The 22334-nt window shown below is 40.4% G+C and overlaps 1 protein-coding gene across 1 annotated transcript in view; it reads right to left on the bottom strand.

Moving 5' to 3' along the window:
• Nucleotides 1–10070: 10070 nt before the first annotated feature.
• PARVA (parvin alpha) overlaps nucleotides 10071–22334 on the bottom strand; it is a 53351-nt gene continuing 41087 nt past the window's right edge. Inside the window, exons 7-13 of the mRNA XM_075188689.1 lie at nucleotides 20387–20481; nucleotides 19991–20010; nucleotides 19382–19443; nucleotides 18348–18416; nucleotides 17868–17969; nucleotides 14355–14427; nucleotides 10071–14273 (exon numbers count right to left, since the gene is read on the bottom strand). Of these exons, the coding sequence (XP_075044790.1) occupies nucleotides 14197–14273; nucleotides 14355–14427; nucleotides 17868–17969; nucleotides 18348–18416; nucleotides 19382–19443; nucleotides 19991–20010; nucleotides 20387–20481 (498 nt within the window). The 3' untranslated portion in view covers nucleotides 10071–14196. The remainder of the gene's footprint in view (nucleotides 14274–14354; nucleotides 14428–17867; nucleotides 17970–18347; nucleotides 18417–19381; nucleotides 19444–19990; nucleotides 20011–20386; nucleotides 20482–22334) is intronic.

Consider the following 22334-nt stretch of genomic DNA (forward strand, 5'->3'; position numbering starts at 1 on the left):
ACCATCTATTTGGCAGGAATGCACCTGGCTACTAGCCATCTGAGCCAACATATAGTGTAAACAAGCAAAGAGCCTTTTCTCTTTCTTTTGTCTTTAACAAACCAAGTGTGAAATTCAAAGTACAAAAGTTAAAGCTGCTGGAGGATTTGAACTAGGAACTCAATAAACTCTTTAAACAGAGAAACCGGCTACTAGTCCACTGAGCTAGCTTATGTTTTTCTCTTAGTTGTAAGACTTTTCTTAGTGTCATCATTCATCCTGATGCATCATGCAAGGTAGTTAAAAGAAGCCTGTCTAGGGGTTCAAACTAGAAATGCCACCATTAGTAACCAACAGAGAACCCAGACACTAGTCTGCTGAGCTAGCAGGTTTGCTTAAAACACCTGGTGACTATGATTAATGTCATCAACCAGCCTAACTCTGATCAGTTACGGTTATAAGTTGTTTCAATGTGTACAAAATTCAAATCTTTGCTCAGGACATTATGCCTGTGAAAAGTCGCAGCCCGGACGGTGGGTCTTTCATTAATCGTCTAAGACGTGACTAGTGTGTGCACATTACTCGTCCGAGCGATCGAACCTTCAGTCGAAAGTAAAGTATTAGATTGTTCCTTGTGTACACAAATCATTCTATGAAAGAGACAGTTCTCAATAAATCTTTTGATCAAAACTCATACAATGGTTGTGTGTGGGTACCTTTATTTTGGGGTGTCCCCCCCCATTTTTCAGAATATCCCCAATGTCATGCCATGAAGGTATTAAACTCCATTTTTTTTCTTTCTTTTTTTAACCAAGGTCATAGATCTGTGTCTGCCCTCAAATTGTGTTTGTTACATTATCTCAATCATCTACGGTTATTTCATGAAGGTAAATACTGTATCACTAACAGAGTATAAAGCTTATTTACACACAAGTACTCGTGCCGTTCAAACATGAATATGCATTAGAAAGAGTACAATTCTATAAATGACAATAATTATAGGAGATACGGCGGGCCTGTGAAATTCCACAGATGTGCTCGTTGGACCTCTCTTCTGACGCCACACGAGTGGATTAATTATTAATACATAATTCATGGAGTGCTTGTGTTGGTAAATTCACCCGGCCCTTCATCAGAACACAATCGTGTTTCTTCTTTCAGGACACATTTGTGGAATGATCCTAATAAATTGATTTGAAGTAATTAGCATATTACAAGAGTTGTTCAATGTTTGTTACAATAAAACTGCAAACAAAAGGGAACACCTTATTTGCATTCACAATAATAGACTGAAACATATAAGCAAAGTGATTTCACTGAGATATAATTTTACATTGATACACAATATAAGTATAAGTTCAAAGGAGCACTATTAGTAACATAAAAGAGCTACTTAAAATGAAAATATATTAGGAATTGTTTTCTCTTGTGAACTTCTTGCGACTAAGAAAGTGAAGCCTGATAACAGAGGGAAATAACACATTTATTTGTATTTGTGAATATTACAATATTACTTTAAATATTTGATCAACTTCTATATTAGACTTAGGGGCCTTTTAAATAGTGGCTTTATCACAGAGGTGTGCACAATACAGCACCAACCAAAAGACTACCCCCCCAAATACCGAATCTCTTTAGAAAAATTATACGACATACCAAACAGCTGTCACGGTTTGGTAAACTGGATTCTTAGATCTGCCCAACTTCGCGCTACTCCCAGCAAGGCGCGGAGTCTAACGGACGGATGGTTTTCACCAGTGACCACCGCAAGGTGATTTGGGCTTAGCAGCGTCCGCCCGCATGTCGTGGCCCCTACCAGGAGTGTCAGGCGAGACCCTAGGGGAGTAAATAGGATAAGATGTTGTAGAGAAACACAGTGGAGACTGATGGAGTGTAAGCTCTTAGGCCAGCGGCACGATGGAGACAGGTGGAGCGTAAGTTCTTCAGCCCAATAGCAAAATGAAGACAGATGAAGGGTGAACAGGTCAGCCAGTCGAATAGCGGAGTCAGATGTAGCTTGAAGAGTTCAGCCAGCAGTAGAACAGAGGCAGGTATGGCTTAAGCAATACAGCCAACAGTATAACAGAGACAGGTGCAGCATGAGCAGTACAGCCCGTAGTATAGCAGCACAATGGAGACAGGTGCAGCGAGAACAGTCCAGCCAGCAGGGTAACGGAGACAAGTCCAGCTTGAGCGGTATAGCCCATAGTATAGCGGCACAGCGGAGATAGGTGCAGCGTGGACGATTCAGCCAACAAGGTAACGAGGACAAGGAGGCGCTGAGGATCCAAAGAAAACGCTCAGAGGACTAGACGAAGTCTAATCAGGCAGGTAACTTGAACAACAGGCACTGATGAGAAAGGGGAAGTGCCTTTTCAAGTTTGGAGTCAAACTGATAGCCAATGGGAAACATGCAGAGGACACAAAGGTTAAAGTCAGCAGCTGAAATATGAATCAATGAGGAACAGGTGAGCGTGTCGGTCTTCGGTTGTGGAAGCCAAATAAGCGCCGTGTGGCAACAGCATTCATCTCTGGATTTGCATCCTAAATTTAGGAAGAAGGGACTTGAATGATAAAAAATGTGATGTGTTAGTGAGGACAGGGCTGCATATGACAGAGGCAGTGACATGATGTGAGGAGGGGAATGGAGGCAGCAGGAAGCCACAGACTGAGAGTTATATAGTGGAAGGAGCAGGGTCTCCAGTAGCTCAGAGTATATCAGGAGATGAGTGATGTTAGTGAGGACAGGGGCAGTGACATGATATATAGTGGTAGGAGCCACAGAATAGTAATATGAGGCTCTTGTCACACTAATGCAGGAAGACTGTGATGTCAAATGCACCTACCTTTTTATGAAACAAAGTTTATATACTAAATTTGTTCTTTTAAATAATCTGAATCTATCCGGAAGATTTTTTCATATTATCCTACTTCAAATGTAGTCAGATATTTATTATTTTTTATTCCCATCAATTCCAATAACCCAGCTGCATCAGTTTGAATTCTACAAATATAAGTATTCTGAGACAAATTTACCCAGAACCAAAACATTTGGGACTCCTAGCAAATATTTGCACAAAAGGAATATATCTTACTGGACAGAGCGCCAGAGGCTGTTATCGTCTTATTGCGCACTAATTGTTAAGGACTCAGGGAGTCAGTCTGACATTTGGACGCCTTGTATGTTTGTGCAGCTATTTAGCTGACTTGCTTTGGTTTAGGGATATGTGTAGCACTGACATCTGCGGAGATAATATCTATTAGTGTTTGATGGAATTTGTATCTTATATATTTTAAGCAGGACTTGTGCTCGGTGCAGGCATCTGACCTTAGAAAAGTTGATTGTTGTTTCCTAAATTTTGCTGTTTTCCTATCTCAAAAAATACACAACAAAGTTCTGGTCGTCAGAGGACATGTGACGGTGGAATAAATTATTGTTAGGTAACGGTGGATTTGGATTCCTCAGAATATTTATTTTTATACTTCTAGAATACTGCTGAATCTGTCTCTTCCGTCTTCTTTTCAGACAAAGAATAATGTGTCTTTATTCTTCTTTAAAGGGACATTTTAGCATAATTATAGTATGCTATAAATATGTAACTCATACACAATCATTTGACATATTTAAACGTCACTTACATTCCTTAGAAAATAAAATAGAGATCTCAGTAACTTGGTAACTGAGAAGAGTCTGACAAGTTGGATGAATGAACTTTATTTCATATAAAGGTGCGTCTGACACCGCAATCTTCCGGCAGGAGCTTCACATCACTGCGCTGTTATTAACATTTAGATACTTGGATTGGTTACATGGTTGGAGGAGACACTACAAATGGACATATAGGAGTTGTCTGAGCTGAAATAATCTGCACTGCTGTTAACATTCTGACGATCTCATTGGCTGCAAGTTGTCCTAGCCTCGCCCAAAGCTGGTGACAGCCAAACATGCAGGAGAAGAATAATGATTACAGTAGGTCTGTGAGTTTAGTCAAATGCACCTAAAAGCTGCTGGCTATGGAACAGTCGGAGAGTTCTCTCATCGAGAGCGACAACCCAAATTAATCTTATCCATAAGAGCACAATACGGTCCCTGACTTATAATGTACACACAGGAGTCTTTGTGGGTGGATGTCATTGTGAATGCAGTTAACACAGATGCATGACTGTGTATAGAGGTTTACAATGTGTTTTTTCCCCAACATTTTTGATCAGGAATTCATATCAAACACATTTTTAGAAATGGATTGTGAACAGATTACCATAGCTCCTACCCTTGCAGAACTGCGGACCTGACCGAAATTGTGCATAGTGTAGACCAGTGTCGGATAACCTGTGACACTCCAGGTGTTGTGAAACTACAAGTCCCAGCAAGTTTTGCCAATATATAGCAGCTTATTGCTGGAAGGGTATGCTGGGACTTGTAGTTTCACAACACCTGGAGTGACACAAAACTGGTGTAGACAATGAAAATGTCACTTCAAAGTCCACCCTACTACCACTTAAGGTCACGGCCTGCATTCATTTTATCTTTACAGTTTTTCTTCTAAAATACCTCTTAGTTTAATTAACCCTGAGAGTTCACCGTCCTTATTACACGTGTTCCTATTGGTTGTTGGAATGTTTTTATTACATTGGTCGCAGTCTACCTAGAAAAGCGCTTTCCCGTAAAAAGTACAACTGGAAGCTACAAAAATGCGTCACATTGAAAGTACAGATCTAATGGTCACAGGAACCGTCAGGCGAGCCATAAAATTGAAGTACTTTTGCAGATAGGAAAATGTAAAACTGTGATGAATAGGTCTTATTACCCCCTCTTGAAATTATTTAAATTATCTTGTTCGGCAAAACCAAATCTTGTTTTTTTTTTTATGTGGCAGCTTAAGTTATAGTTATCATGTCCATATACCTCAATCTGTTAACCCTTTCTGTGAGCACTTCCTTCCTCAAAGGGGTTAGTTGTCACAAATGGAAGTATGTGATGTCAAAATGCACAGTTGATTAAACATTACACTGAGTAAGAGACGAGAGGTGTATGACAACATTTTACTGTCAGATCTGCTCACTCATGTTTTCATATTTAATTTCAGACTTTTTTCTATCCCGTAACAATCCTCATGGAGCCTGATAGTATTTTCATACTGCAAAAACCAGCCCCTGGCACAGTGGCAGTACCCGCTTACTCAGGAAGAGAATTATACGGCTGTGCCCTGTCACCCCACTGGCTCTTATGATGAAATAAGGACCATACATTTATTTTTATGCCAGTAATAAAGCCTTTTCCCTGTGATCATTATTGCACTTATACAGTTTCCTTTTCACAGTAACCTGGACACATTCACCAAGTAAGGAATTAAAACTGTGGATTTTGGCAGCTGGTTCAGTCTGTTTCCTTGGAATTGGCTTTGTATCAGGTTCTGTGAACTCAACATGAATAAACGGAACTTGCGCACATTTTCTTCTCTCTCCAGCTGCTATGATGCCAGCCGCTCATTGTCGTCTATGCCGTCTTGTGGATGTCAGAAGCCCATCAGTTTCCACTTAGAGGAGCTTTAACTAACCTAATTCCATTAATTAACCTGTAAGGCTCAAATATATGTTTCTTTATATTAAATATTGACTGTCATGCTATATATAATATACCGTATATGTACCAGACACCCTGATCTAGCTGTAAAACGTCTACTTTATATTCATCTTAACAAGGGTAGATAAACTCTCAAGTTACGCGCTACGGGGCATGTTATATAATTGACGCTGTTTTATGTTCGATGTGCGTTTGAGGTTTCACTCATAGAACTGCTCTCTGTTGTAATAAAAGACAACTAGAGGATCGAATCATTGAACACACGTTTAATTCCTATCCTCCAATTGATAAGATCATTTGCCAACATAGCTATAAGATTTCCTGCTCGCTTATGGTTGAAAACAATATTTAAAGTGAACCTTTAACTTTGTTCAAACAACTTTTCACTGTTTTCTAATAAATCCCCTCTACTTTATTATTTAGATTAAAAGATGATATAAAAATACTCGTCTCTCCATTAAAATTAGGTTCTCCACCAGTCAGCCTATGTGTAGCGCCATGTTGAATGTATAAGAATTGGGTGGGTGATAATCATTTATTTAAGATTAAAGCTATGGTATGATTGGCTAACAGCTCAAGGCGCCCGACTGTATGGGGCATAAAAATGACTGATTTTTGCATTAAGTTACGCTAAGTAATTGCCCCCCTTCCCTTTGGTCCTCCACAGCGGTGGTTCTGCTCGCCATTGCGCATGTCTGAATGACTCACAGGGTTCTATCAGCCATACACCTGTGCACATATCATTGAGAATTTTGGCTCTTCCCATATTGTAATGTCGGCGGTCTGTCGGGGGCATAAGACTGGATCTATGAAATAAACCAACACCCCACAGTCATTCATCTCAACCCTCGTCTTGAAATACACTCCCTCATAACCTCTTAGATCTACCTCTGACCTGCACCTCATCTCTGGTACCCACCTCTCACTCCTACACAACATCTCCTGGGGCTAACTAAGCTGGGGGGCATTTGGTCCCATAGTTAGCTATTTTGGGCTGGTTCACTGGGCTACCTGCATTTTTTCCCTTTAAAATGTTCCTAATAGGCTACTAAGCAGAGTCTTGCCACCCTTTCTGGGTTAAAATTTGCCAGCCAGCCCCTGGCTGTTACCCACTTATGGAGTTCCCTACCACACCAAGTCAGAGTGGGGTATTCAATTGTCAGCGAGTTGTTTTTTTTGACCGCTTTAAGTCATTTTACCACTGTCTTTTTATCATTTTCGAGCGGCTTTTCGAGTAGAAGGTCTATTGACAGTATAAGGTGTGCGAGAGGCAGCCGCGTTAAAAGCTATTCAATTGTTTTTAACGTGGTGTGCTAAACAGGAAAATATGCTGTTTTATCTTGAACCTCCTTGGGGTGTTAAAAAACCTCTGAAAAGTATTAACGTGGACAAAAAGTTAAACGTATGTTTATCACTAATGCCTAACTTGTGTAAGTTGATTTTCTTGTGACAAAATAATGAAATAAAATAAACATAAAAATAATAAAATCACTAATTAATTATATTTATGTATGTTTTTGGTACAAATATGAATGTAGTAATGTATTTTCACATGGTATAGATGATTGTATGGTAAAAAATAGTTAAATTAAAAAATATGCTAAAGAAAGTACTGTAATGTAGATATTATCAATGTGTAATGCAATCTAATGTATAGAAATGTATGCAAAACCTTTCTTTTGTGTTATACATGACCGCGTTAAAACTCCCCTTCACTCCCCTAAAATCTTGCAAACACAATTTTTAACGTGCGGGGGCAGCGTTCCCTCTATTTCAATTGAATTGCACAAGTTTTTCCGCTGTGCTAACTCAAAACGGTCGCTATTGCCGTCAAAAACCTGCGGGAGATTTTTTTTTTTAGAGGGGGGGGGAGAAATCGCTAACAATTGAATACCCCCCAGAGTCTTAAACGAGTCTTCACATGCTCTCTGATATTCCATCTCCCACACTCCCCTCTATACTACTTACGCTGGTACACTAACACCCCATGCTCAACTCTGAGTCACACTCACTCCTCTTGTTTTAGAAAGTAAGACTTCTCGTGAGCAGGGTCGTCCCTGTCTTTGTTTTCATGTGTGCAATTGTTTTGTCTAGTATTTATGTCCCCCCCTTCCCCTCTATCCGCCAGGCGTAGGGGAGCACTGTGGCACCTTACAAATCAACGGCAATAATATTAATAATAGTAATAACGTAAAAGCAGCTACTTCTTCTGCTCTTGCAGCAGCTTAGTCCTGGAAGGAAAAGATATCAGTGGGGAGCTGCCCTGTAGCGTCTTCACAGAGCCTGTTTTTCCTAGAATTCATACAGTGAGAAGAGCCAAAGTATTAAACGCTGGGCGGGTTTAATGAATATTCATCGCCCTCCCAGCTATAGCACGTTCCATTGGGAGGTGATGAAAACACCATCCCAAACTGGACCTCCCCATCTCAAGACATCCCCTTCCAGACCCCTGTCTGGGTGAGAGGATCTCACTGCCTCGCGAGATAGGGACAGAGTTACATTCAATTCATTTCTCTGCTATTTGTACTCAAATGCTGCAAAACTCCTGGGAATCTGTATTTATAAGACTGCAGCCAACACCTGGGAGGATTGTAATGTGGAGGGTACTCTATAAAATCATCTGTCTCTCTGTGTTGCATCATTGTTGCATAAAAGGAGAACAAAAAATAACAATTGGCATCCTGACAGGTTCTGTTTCAGTGAATTTGGAAGTGGAGAATGTGGAAGTTCAGACTACACTAACATAAATTAATAGGTGTCTGACGATACTTTCCAACCACAGGTAGATGGAGCCGATGATGTATATGCTTAATAAGGCAGCAGACGAGTAAAAAACATTTTCTCAAATATGGAATAGGACTTAAACTTTTACTTTATTTTTCGTGAACTTTTCTTTTAAAAACTACATCACCCGCACTCTGCAAAATGTTACAGAAACTTCAGCCACGTCAAATGTAAAAAGATAACTCATTTGGGTGGAATAATGTGTAATAAAAGAGGGTCTCACTTACCTGTCCCCTCGATCCGAGCAGACAATCCTCTCTCCGGCTTGAATTTTTTTTTTTTATCTTCTAACTGTTTCCTGTGTTGTCATCTATCATTTGTTATAGAGACTGGAGAATATATAGAGTACACAAAGGGTTCATGAGGAATACTGTGATCGACCATGAATATACAAACGTTCATAGCCCTGGATGACCTTGGAGCCTAATACACAAACGCCAGGGAAAATAATTGGTCCCGTGGAAGGCTATGAATGTTGTTTGTACTATGGACAAATTCTCCATAGGGATCAATAAACCCTACTTCAAATGAGCAGCATGGTGGCTAAGTGGTTAGCACTTCTCCCTTACAGTACTGGGGTCATGAGTTCAATTCCCGACCATGGCCTTATCTGTGTGGAGTTTTCATGTTCTCCCCATGTTTGTGTGGGTTTCCTCCCACACTCCAAAAACATACTGGTAGGTTAATCGGCTGCTAACAAATTGACCCTAGTCTGTGTGTGTTAGGGAATTTAGACTGTAAGCCCCAATGGGGCAGGGACTGATGTGTGTGAGATCTCTGTACAGCGCTGTGGAATTAGTGGCGCTATATAAATAAATGATGATGATGAATGATGTTTATGCTGCTTTCATCATAGAACTAAACTCCTTTCACGTGGAATTGGACCACAGGTGTACAATGCAACTTCAGTCTTGGCTGCTAATTGTACAAGGTGCTAAATACACATGGGCTCAAGATTAATCCAATTTCTGTCGCACATTTCATTTAAAGAGGATCACTCGTATTTTACCTAAAGGAACTTTTACTGTGCTCCTCCTACAGTCTCTCTGCGTTTTTACTGCAGAGCAGCTGTGACATAGTAGGATCCCGCCCGGGCGCAGCAGGAGGCCGTCTCTTCAGCCAGCGTTCTGCATTTCATAAAGCGCCCAGGGATCTTATGCACTCACTTAACATGAGCATTAAGGACAATGTCCTTTAGGTGACACATGACACAACGTCTTTCATTTAAACCTAAGCATTCTATTTCCAGAGTTAAGCTGGGTACATACTGATGCAGTTATCGCACAAATCACACGATAAATGATCTTTTGCGCAGATATTGCCAGAGTATGCACGCTCCCACTATCATGTTTCATCTTACCAAAGCACATCACATCTGTTAATATGGTTTCTATACTTCCTAAAATCACAATCAGTTATAGAACGATGTCGGGCAAATGTGGCAGTGTGTACGCACTCACCACCAGCAGTGTAGGCAGATATCTGTACAGTGTACAGAGTCACCATCTTTTCAGCAGATGGTTATAAGAGATGAAGATCACAGATCTGATGGTAAATCGTGTAGGTGTGTACACAGGAATCTGCATGATCATCGGGACTTTCAGTCGCTGGTGAAATCGTTACAGAATTAGATTGCATAGGTGTGTACCCAGCTCAACTTGATATTAAATTCCATCATAAGGTTGCACCCAGATCCCCCTGATATCAAACACTACTAATGTCATCAATGAATAAAGCTTTTTATTCTGAGTGGAAAAAAACAACATATTATGTGATACATCAAGGTAGAAATATAATTTTATACTTTCTTCATAATACCAACAGCAACATAAAAATACAAATGCAAGAAGCAGATCCCAGCGCAATACAAAAATACTTCGGCACGTGTTATGGCAGTATCTTCAAACCGCAGGGAGGATGAAGTCGGCCATTTTGTAACAAAATGGCCGCTGCACCACTTCCTGTCTAGATTGTCCTGAAAGCTAGGCTGCAGGGTGGCCAGATAAAACTAGTTATTAATATAAAACAAACAAGGACCTTTAATTTCAGTATCTATTCCACCTCAAGAAATGGGGGACTAAAGATGAGGACAACCCTTAAAATTTAATTTTAAGGTTTAAAGCGACTACAGGTGGATGATCTTCGATACCCAGTTGTAATGTTACCCTGATTATTTCTACTCAAAATTCTTTTTTTTTTAAATGACCAATTGATACTTGTTTCTTGTTTGATTTGTTGTCTTATATTTTTAATTTTTTCACTTTTCTATGCAGACATTTTTTTAGTGTTTATACATTATATTTTGTTACCGATTCCTAGTGACTCGATAGGCTGCCGTATGTTCAGATTACAAAATGGCGTCCTACACCGCATAATTCGGGCAGCGGAACTATGTCAATTAATAGTATTTTGTCTCACCCTCCAATCTACTATCAATGAAAATGATATATTACAATGCATAAAAGATACAGCCTTAAACGTACAATAGCTTCTTGACTGTAAAGGCAAAAATTATAATAACTCTAATATAAAAATGTAGTGTTTAGTCAATCGTTACCAAACCCGGCCGTGTAATCGTGTGTCATGCAGGACTACAATGGCCTGAAAGACATATTTGTATATATATATTTCCACTACAACTGTGTCTCCCTTTATAAACATGACCTTCTTATTTTCAGATTATGGGGCGTATTCAATTAGGTCCGGAGGTCACGGTTACATTCCAGAACGGCCGGTGAAGGTACTACAGGTGACAACGCCGATTTCCCTTGGGATCCTCCATAGGGTTGCGAAGGGAAATCCACGTTGTTACGGTACCATATTACGTTATGCAGTGCGCAACCGCCACGCAACCGTGATCTTCGGACCTAATGGAATATGCCCCTATAAATTAAAAAGTTCTGTTTCACAAGAAAAGGTCAATTCAGGATGTAAATCATTTGTTATATATTGCTCTGAGGGAAAGGAAACAGTAAAGGGGAATTAATATTCCTTAAGAGTGCAATAAAAAAAATAAAACAACTTTAGCTTTAAAAACAAAAATAAGAAATGTGTATTTAAAGGGACAGTAACCTCAAAACTGTTCTCTCTTTATTTGTGTTATATACAGGAAAGTAAATGTGAAAATACTGCCTGTTTTAATGTTCTCTCCCTTCTAAATTAAAGCCAATCGAGAAAGTACTGCTGTCCGGATTTGAGAAGGGGGTGCAGAGAGGGTTGGGGGTCAAAATTTTAAAGGTCTTATCTGGAAATACAACAAGAACAATGGGCCATCGTGGAGTTACTTGGCCTGGGTCACTGGGTGACTTGAATTTTATTTTCCCTTAAAATGTTCCTAACAGGCTCACCCTGCGAGTCTCGCCCCCTGGGCTAAAATTTGCCTGCCGGCCCTTGTGGACAGCTGCTTGTAGCAGACACTGTCATAGACTTCATTACATAAATCATATGAGAAAATTATTTGTAAAAAATGGGGTTAGCATGCCTTTAACAACAAAGGGGCTTATTTAATACCATGGAGTGAATAACTAGCAGTAACCAATCAGATGTCAGCTGTAATCAGTCTAATGTGAGTTTCAATGAAAGCTAATGTCTGATTGGTTGCAATGGGTTACATTACGTTATCGCTATGTACTCAATGTTATTGAAGGGGTATATATCTATTTTAATAGCTGTGCCTTTGTGTTCGCTCTCGGAATGTCTGTGAGGAATCTTACCGGATTCCCGGAAGATTAGACCTCCCCTTGGGGTCCGGCTTCTCCTCTTGTAAAGAGATCAAGGCCTTGTTGACGCAATTTGCGCCAGCAAATCTCGCCGGACATGTATTTGAAAGCGGAGGACATCTTTAAACAACCTGTCTGTTCAAAAATGCTGTCGCTCGTTAACTCCGCACAATGTAGAAAAATGTGTTATACTGAAAACCAGCTGAAGTTAGTCCTTTACTTCCTATGTGAAGACGTAGGAAAAAAATAAATATATGCTCTTAATGTCGGCTTATACAAAATAATTTCAGTATCAAGTGTCACAAGCAAGCAGTGTTTGCAAAAGAAAACGGAAAATGTTGTAATCGCGGTTGGCAAGTTGGTTCCGGGCGCAGATGTTACTTGCCAATTATCACAATAGGAAATATATTGTATTATTATTGAAACAGTATTTTGCTGCTCGCATGTAATATGTGTTTAAATATAGCACCATTTAATATGGGAACATGACTTACAATTAATCCATTCGAAGCCCTTGCAGGGGTTAGTAATGATATTACAGGGTCTGATTAGAAAAATACCTGACATAAAGGCATACGTGTTCTGTATCGCTGGCAGATTAACGACCCGCCGAGTGTTTTTCATATATACATTTCACGGTTTTAATTCTCACAGCGGGTAATGATATGCCCTGCTAGTTATTCATTAGTCTAATTTAGCACAAGCCATAAAATGATCTGTTAAATAAGCAGAAACCAAACCAAAGCCTCATCTGAACGGGAGAGAAAATTGTGTCATTCTATACGGCTGGATGTTAATTCTACCCAGTACATTACACATATATCAATCTTTAGCGTAAAACACCGTTTGGTAAATTGAGGTGTAAAGCAGTAATTGATCCCACGTTTATAAAAGCTAGTCACAGTGAATCTGTTCGTTACAATTTGCTTCCTTGGCTTTAGCAAGATCCTAACTACAGGCCGATCTCACAGAAACTGCAGAAATATACTCAATATGTGAAATCTGACAAATCTTTTGCGAATATTTTATTGCCTTGTTATTAAGTCTTTAACAGTCGTCCTAAAAAAGTGGGTGTGGCTTAATGTCATAAATATGTCAGAAATAAATAATTGTATTTGTTTCTGAATTTTGCCTTCAAAAGGTCATTTTTTTAATGTAAAAGCTTTATAGAAATACATTTTAAGGACGTCGCCTTAAGAAAAATAAAATTGTCATTTTATTAATTTGGCTTTTATTGTGAAATTGGCTACAATAAGACAACTGATTAGACAGTTTTGCTTAGTGCCTAGCCTGTTCTAAATTTAGTTTACGAACTTTAAATGGTGTTAGCGGGGTAAGCTGAAGGGCCAATCACAAGCCACAATCTTTTCATTGGCACATTAGTAAGAAACTGTAGCGCAGCTTAAAATGATGTGAATGGATAATAAAGTGATGTTTTTATTGATTATTAATTTGAATTACAATATTTTATGTGTTCTGTGACATCAAACCATGCCAGTAAACTCTCCTTAACAAACTGACCCTACACTGGTGAACTTTAGAGAGGGTGGAACAGTGCTGTTCACGCAGGAGTTGTCCATCTGCCTTTGATATAACAGGGGTTTCTTAAACGTGAACTGCTCTTGGGGGAGCACTTAAACATAGCATAAAAAAGTGGTACCGTGTGAGCATACAAAATACATGCGAAAACGACCGTGATGAATAAATGTTACGGATACAGGGATGTGGTTATAGCTGGTGAAATAATAGTCTTGGATGGAATGCTAAGAAACAAAGACAGGTGATCGGATCCGTCACCAATTCCTCCCTTTAGATTAAGTAGACTCATCTATGCAAACTAATGGCTGTGATATTAGCAGCAGATATATTATATTGGTGATTATAACTGCCACCGTCCTATTTATACAAGTCTCTAAACTTCCCGTTTATACTGCGGTGGTCCTGAACTGCTTCCCTGTTAGGTCCTTTTACAACACGACACGAGAACAGTTCTTGTACAGTAGAAAATAATAATATAAAATGTTCCCTTTTTCTCAGCATTAAATAAAAAAAAATTGGAACGGAAATGAAGTGTCCCTGTCTTATTATCTGGAATCCTGATTTTTTTCCCCCCCTCATTCGGGCACCTGGTTACTCCACGCTTCGGTATTTGGTGAACAGATTGTAGAGGACCCTCAGAGTGGACTTCAAGTCGCAGTTCACTATGTCTACGGGAGAAATAAAACGGTGTTAGTTATAGAGGAATAAATAACCAGACGGTAATAACGGCAACGTTGGATGAGACAAACCTTCTGGGCGCGGTTTAGGTTTCTCCAGGCCGCCATCTTGCATGAGCTCAAATGAAAACGAAACATTGAGGACCTGGTAATTATAAGAGATAACGGCATTAAGTTTGCCGGAACAAGATCCACCAGACAATGGCATTGAGTTAGGGCTGTGTGTTTCTCCGCTCTCTCACACGTGATGCTTTCCCTATCGCTCGCTGTATACATTCTATGGGGGGGGGGGATTCAACTCCCGGCGTTGTACTTTAGAAGAACGCGGGGTGCGCATCACTACCGTTAGTACCGTAATTTCAGCGCTGATTTTTGCACGCAGCTCCCTGAGCCGGGAGCAGAAATCCGATGTAAAATGGCCGTACTAACGGTAGTGATGCGCACACCGCGTTGGTCTAAAGTACAACGCTGGGAATTGAAACTCTCCCCATAAGTCCTTTAGAGGATGGCAGAAGTTGGCTGTACCCACCTGACTTACAATGGCCATTTAGTTTGGTTCCTAGCCACCCAAACATTGCACATAGAGCAGTAGTTTAAAATTTTTGCGCCTGGAGCGAGAAGGAAAACTGGAGCCCCCCACCTTGCCCTCAATTTTGACCAAAGAAACCTAAAATATTCACAAACTGTGCCCCCTTTCAGCGCTGCACCCTGGTCAGTTGCCCCTCTTGCATAGCCCTAGTGACGGCTCTGATGACATACAACCAGGGGCAAACGCAGGATTTGCAGAGGGGATTTTCCACACCACGCCGTCAGTGGGCGTGACCAGCATGCATGGGGTGTGGCTATAATATTAGACAGTGCTTGGCTGCTCTCTAACTCTTCCTATCCCTATAATATACATGGGTAATGCTGCGTGCACTACTGTTAGGTGCATGCAGCTCTCGGTTTTCGAGCAGAGCCGTGTGAAGTGGGGGCAGGGTCCAGCCACCTCAATTATACAGTGCCCCAGGCCTGGATGTGGGTTTCCAGACACTAGAAACCCCCCCCCCCCAATCGGTTTGCCTATGACAGTGGACACTCTGACCATAATGCAGAATTTCTATATCTATTAATATCAGGGATGAGCTGCTCTGATGTCCCAGGATCTCACCCCGTTAAAAAAAAGCTAAAAAAATTATATTATTTAATATTTGCATACACTAAATGTTTTCTGATCATACTGAACTGCCCACAACGTCTTAGGCAATAAATGTGTCTATATTTCTACACCCCCCCAGAGTACTAATAATACACATACTATCAACAAAGGATTTCTGAACGATCACCTGGCCGCATAGGCGGATGGATTTATAATAAGGGCTAAGAAGTTTAAATCAACTAAATAGAAATCTAGTTGCAAACTGTAACAACGATTCATGGCCTGTATTATGTAATTAGAGGAAAGAAGATAAAGGGGGTGTAACTGGAATATCAGAGATTTTAAAGTGAAACACAACGGCTCACAGGAATGGCTCATCCAATCAGCTTCTAGCCAACAACACGGAAGGTAACGGTGTGTGTGTAGCGGGTTCTCCCAAACCCCAGTGTTCCTGGGAATAGGAACAAGCAGTGAATCTATTTGAATTTTGGGGAGGGGCGATGTAAAATGGATTTTAGGAATATATTCTCAAAGCTCGGTAGACATATTTCTGAAAGAGTAGTAGATGCTTGGAAGCGACACCTTGCAAATGCACATGGAGAATCATCAACCAACGGTCAGTCCAAAACCATACTGGCAGGTCTCAGTGAGTGTGTGTTGGGGAATTTAGACTGTAAGCTCCAATGGGGCAGGGACTGATGTGAGTGAGTTCTCTGTACAGCGCTGCGGAATCAGTGGCGCTATATAAATAAATAAGAAGAATAACAGGAAGAATTCATAAATGCTCTGCAAAAATCACAGTTGTATCTCACCTAGCAACGAACCGTTAACGAGCGAATATTATGTTTCTATGAACGAAGTACCTTGATACCATGCTGTCAGACAATACAGTTATTACCCTTCTTTTATATCACGCCAATATGATATAAAATCAAACCCAAATCAAACCCAATACTCCACTGTGCCACAATACCAATGCTTTGCCCTTTATTTAACGGAGACCTGTGCTATAAATATTCATTTTACGGCATTAATGGGAAAGTTATCTTCTTTATAGCACTAAACACTTCATCTACATTTCAGTTCTGCCAAGAAAAAAAAACCCTCACACAAGCCTGGAACAGATGTCGCTCTCAACATGTTGCATACACATTTCATTAAGCGCTACCAAAACAGCAATTTGCGTGAAAACGGATTTTATTAACTTGTTGTTGCTTCCTACTCTACTACAGAAGCAAACACTACGCGGAGGAAGACTCGCTGTACAAATGTCACGCCGTGGATTCTGTACGGATAAAAAACAGTCAAAACTATTGCATTTTACATACATTTTGCAATTTAGCAAAACAAACATAAAGTACCATTTTTCTACATTAAATTAAATAGCTATTATTTTGTCTTTAAAGTTCTAACCCCGATTCTTTAGTAGAGAGCCAGAGGACCCAGCATTAGGATCTACTAACCCCCAATAGAGTCACAATCTCTCACTATCTGCTGCATGATGCAGTTTAACCACCACTGAACAATATACGACCATTTACATATTTTCTCTGTGTATCTGCATCTAACGAAGGGGATGTCAACCCTGTTACAGACTTCTGTGACTTGCAGTTTATCCAAAGTGTTAACCAGCGTGTGCCCTAAACTTTACTGCACTGAGATTGGCTGTTCCACATGATAGGCAGCTAGGACACCCAATCAAAAAAAGAGTAAAGAAAAGCAACAACGCTTACAAATGCATCATGAAAACTTCTCTTCTGTCAAAGAAGGCTCAGGCGACAGACAGAGAGATCTACAAGTCTGTCATTCACTTTAATAAAAATATCTATTGGATGAGGCATCTCTCAGCAATGGCAGTATTTTGACTTTACATCAACAAAAGCCATAACACAAGTATGAAATTATATTTATATAACAATATGTTTATAAATATGTAGTACATGTGAAATAACCAAACTTTCTGCATTACCCACCCAAGCATCCAGCAATTAGCGCACCCTCTACAGAATATTGTGGCAGCTGAATAGAACATTGCTAATTTCTATCACCTTCATATTAAAGTATTCTTATCTTTTTTTAAATCCCAAATAACGCCAAACAGTATGCAGTTTAATACAACACAAATCCAAATGTTGCAAATTAAGGGGCATATTCAATTCCGATCCCGATTCACGGGATCGCGCCGGAACGGCCGCGAACATAATCCGCAGTACCGCAATAATGTGGATTTTCGTTCGCAGCCCATAGGGCTGCATACGAAAATCTGCGTTATTGCGATACCGTATTACCGGCAGTTGTGCGCATTTTCCGCGGTAACGCGCGTTACCGCAAATCGGATCGGAATTGAATATGCCCCTAATTCTGGTAAACGAGACACTGTGAAAAACACAGGTATCTATTCACATCCCCTAAATTACAGCCACAGAAACTACCTGAACATAATTTACCTTTTGCTCAAAGCTGTCTGGAGTCAGGAAGAAATTATAGAGGGGAACAAAATACCCCTCCAGGAGACCCATCAGTAAGACTAGGTACACTCCATCTGCAAACTGCGGGAGAGAAAACAAGGACAAGAATCGGGGTGAGCTGTATTGTACTAGAACATGGTATGTTAGAGCTACACCCCCAAAATCTATGTTCATTAACTGCACCCCAGAATTGTTTATTACAGCCCCTTGTAGTTCTCCGCCCAGCCTCTAGGTGGTGCGTCATAACAAGACACCCTGAACCTCACTTTAATATGTAAAGGGGGCGCACACCTTTCATTTACGGGTTCATACATAGTAAGCCACAGATAAAGACAAGGTAATGTACTGATTAAAAGCTGCAGGAGGGTATATAGATTCCAATAAAATAAAGCAGCCTGCAGGTGTAAAGCGACTTCAATGCAAAAATCTATGTAAATGTAGAGTAATATAATTTCCTACCTGAGTCTCCAGCTCTGTCACTTCCAGATTCAGCTTATTGAGGTGCTTATTAACGAACGTAATCAAAGTCTAAACGTGAGAAGAGAACAAAGAACGGTAAACTTCCCGGTAACTAAAGACAGAGGGACAATATAAATAAAATGTACCCTGGGCTTTGACTGTTTGCCTGTTTCCCTGACCTTTTGGCTTGAATACTGGACTACGCTGCTTCGCTTGTGAGCTCTGCTTGGATATCGATTTGTCTGTCTACTTCGGACCCCGGACTGCCACTGACCACCTGCTCCGGTCTGGGCTAGCGCCTCTGGATCCATCATAGATGATCTTTTATTACACTGAGCTTAAGACCTGGGGGCATCCGAGTACCTGTGAGCACATAAAGCTCTACGGGAAAGGCGGCAGCTAAAGGTGAAGACTTCAACACTATCCGTTCTAAAAGCTCATCTTGGTGGTCGCGGGCCCTAACAGTACCAGTGTAAAGGTCTGTCTCAAATCTCTACAGATATAAGGGATTATTTCAATGCTGGGGTGCCATTTTCTATTATCTACAGAGAAGCAATTCAGTTTTCAGTATGTAAAAGGATTGCAAACATCTGTAGAATTACCAGGTTTTTCACTCAGAAAATCATGAGATGCCCAAAGCTTGAATCGGACGCTGCTGTCTGCACCCGACCTTGGCACGTTATTACTCTACATTGACTACGTGCATACGTCCCTCCTCCCCCCCCTGAAATTGTAGGCTGTAGTAAGGGTCCTTTGTGCTTTAAGATGAATTGGACGTTTCAGCATTCTCAGGCATACGGTCTTGTTCTGCGCGCGCGCAGATCGATTTTACGCAAAATATGTCTCATGTCAGCATAAATGATTCAGGTCCTCTGTGTCATCTATCACATCCCTGTAGTAGAGTTTAACAAGGTGTATTTTCTATTCTGGCTACTGATCGGATGCCCGGGAGTGACCTGGGGGTACACTGGGGTGATATATAATCTTACTCCATCTTACATACAAGAAGAGTGGAACAAAACGTCACATCTTACCTTCTTCACCACATTCAGTTTGTCGGGAGCGTGATCAAAGAGCGTATCGAATGCATCTCTCTCTTCAATAAAAACAAAAACATAAAATCATTTATGCAGCAAACAATCAGTGACACAGAAATAACTCTTATCTTACAGAAAATTCACATTTAATAAGACGTCACTAAGCTTCCCCCCAGAACCTTTAACATTCTAAACAAGTCATTTTCTGTCTTTTGTCATAAATGTGCATAACTAAGGTAAATCTAACAGAGGTAACAGCTACAACACAGGTTGATTCCTTGTTATAAAACCTTTTGCAACATTCATAAAACACATGAATATCTTTGGCATACAATCTTATTTTAGCCACATCTAAGAATTTGGTAAATAAAGCTCTCAACAGAAGCATTTAGGTTCCTATTTGCAGCGTATTTGACCAATTTTATAGCCTGGACTTGCAACTGCAAGAAAATCTTTTCTCCGTAATTACGTTCTAACATACTATACTTCTAAAAAGTCCATATATTTCTGAATGCCATTTATACCACATTAATATAAAACCTTTGCAGCCATTGTTTCTTGTGAAATCCCAATAACAAACCGTTTAAGACTCGTCGTAAAACTCACCGTGTCTTCCTGATAAAGCCCTTGAGAAAGAAAGCAGAAAGTGAACAGATTGTTATTAACGTTACAGATTACAATGTAATTATATTTGTACACAGACACCTGAATTAAGCAGCGTTACAATATGTTTATCACGTAATGATATTTATTACAGTGTGGGCATAATCTTACCATTTAAAGGGACATCACAATACATAATTCTGCCTTTAGAAATCAATATTGTTTTGGCTCCACTGTCAACATTCCTTTGAAGACTCACTATAAGGACTTGGTACCCGGCATTAATCCTTCTTGTACATTGTATCCAGCACAGTCTAGATAAATGATTCTTAGAATCTGATTGGTTGCTATGGGCAACACCCCCACCTTTTTCCTTTTTGTAAGGTCTGATAAACCTACTTCTCTGTCTTTTTCAATTCATTCTTCCAAACCTTCTGTAAGAATCTCTGCGTTGACAATAGGCTGCGTTCTGTGTAATCCTGATGTGTAATTCTCTATATATAATAATAAGTGTGTGTACAATATTTGAAGTTAACTTGACCTTCAATAGATAAAGATGTTTTATGGAAGAAAAAAAGGACTTTTTCAACCGTGTGGTTAAGTTACAGATCCTGAACAAACACAATAAATGTATATGTGCCTGTTTATACATGAATGGGACGCAATTTCACCAAGTTATGGGCTAAATAAAGACATAAGAAGAGTTGCTGAGATCTTTAAGCTACGTCCTAAAGACCATATGCAAATAAGCCACTCCCATTCAGGAAAACAGACTTCTGGGTAATGTCATAGTTATTTAAATATTGTCCATATGGACTAATTTAAAGATATCCCTAAATCTTCCCACCTCAGTGAGGCTTTGTTTATATAATCTGATCCTACACTGAGCAGTCCCAACAAGGGTGAAACAGGTAGGACCTAGCCCAATGTAGCAGCTGAGTTTACAATCAATAGTTCCTGGGCGAACAGCGAACAAATACGAGCTCTCGGGTCACAGGACACCTACGTAGCTACTTATAGGTAAGTAGATCAGGGGGACAGAAATAAGCTGAAAAAAGTTCTGAAACTTTTTTCCTTTTCAGTTGTGCTTGAGTGACCCTTGTGGGCTTCTCCTGAACACTTTTGGGGAGTTGTATGGTCTTAAGGCTTGTACCCCCCTGGGCGCTGATGGATTAGTCCATGGGAGAAGCTTTGCTGGATCCTAGGGTAGAGGATCTCCCACTTTGAAGAGATAGAGAGAGAGAGATAGAGAGAGAGAGATAGAGAGAGAGAGATACAGAGAGAGATACAGAGAGAGAGAGATACAGAGAGAGAGAGATACAGAGAGAGAGAGATAGAGATAGAGAGAAAGAGACAGGGAGAGATATAGATACAGAGAGAGAGAGAGAGAAATACAGAGAGAGAGAGAGAGAGAGAGAGATACAGAGAGAGAGAGAGAGAAATACAGAGAGAGAGAGAGATACAGAGAGAGAGAGAGATACAGAGAGAGAGATAAAGAGAGAGATACAGAGAGAGAGATACTGAGAGAGATACAGAGAGAGAGAGATACAGAGAGAGAGATACAGAGAGAGAGATACAGAGAGAGAGAGAGATACAGAGAGAGAGAGAGATACAGAGAGATACAGAGAGAGAGAGAGAGAGAGAGAGAGACAGGGAGAGATATAGATACAGAGAGAGATACAGAGAGAGCGACAGAGAGAGAGATACAGAGAGAGCGACAGAGAGAGAGATACAGAGAGAGAGAGAGAGAGAGAGAGAGAGAGAGATACAGAGAGAGAGATACAGAGAGAGAGAGCGAAAGAGAGAGAGAGAGATACAGAGAGAGAGAGAGAGAGAGAGATACAGAGAGAGAGAGAGAGAGATACAGAGAGATACAGAGAGAGATACAGAGACAGAGAGAGAGAGAGACAGAGAGAGAGAGAGACAGAGAGAGAGAGATACAGAGAGAGAGATACAGAGAGAGAGATACAGAGAGAAAGAGAGAGAGAGAGAGAGACGGAGAGATATAGATACAGTGAGAGAGATACAGAGAGAGAGAGAGAGATACAGAGAAAGAGAGAGAGAGAGAGAGAGATACAGAGAGAGAGAGAGAGCGACAGAGAGAGATACAGAGAGAGAGAGAGACAGAGAGAGAGAGATACAGAGAGAGAGAGAGATACAGAGAGAGAGAGAGATACAGAGAGAGAGAGAGATACAGAGAGAGAGAGAGATACAGAGAGAGAGAGAGATACAGAGAGAAAGAGAGATACAGAGAGAAAGAGAGAGAGAGAGACGGAGAGATATAGATACAGAGAGAGAGATACAGAGAGAGAGAGAGAGAGATACAGAGAAAGAGAGAGAGAGAGAA

Source organism: Mixophyes fleayi, chromosome 10, assembly GCF_038048845.1.
Source record: "Mixophyes fleayi isolate aMixFle1 chromosome 10, aMixFle1.hap1, whole genome shotgun sequence".
Taxonomy (NCBI): Eukaryota; Metazoa; Chordata; class Amphibia; order Anura; family Limnodynastidae; genus Mixophyes; species Mixophyes fleayi.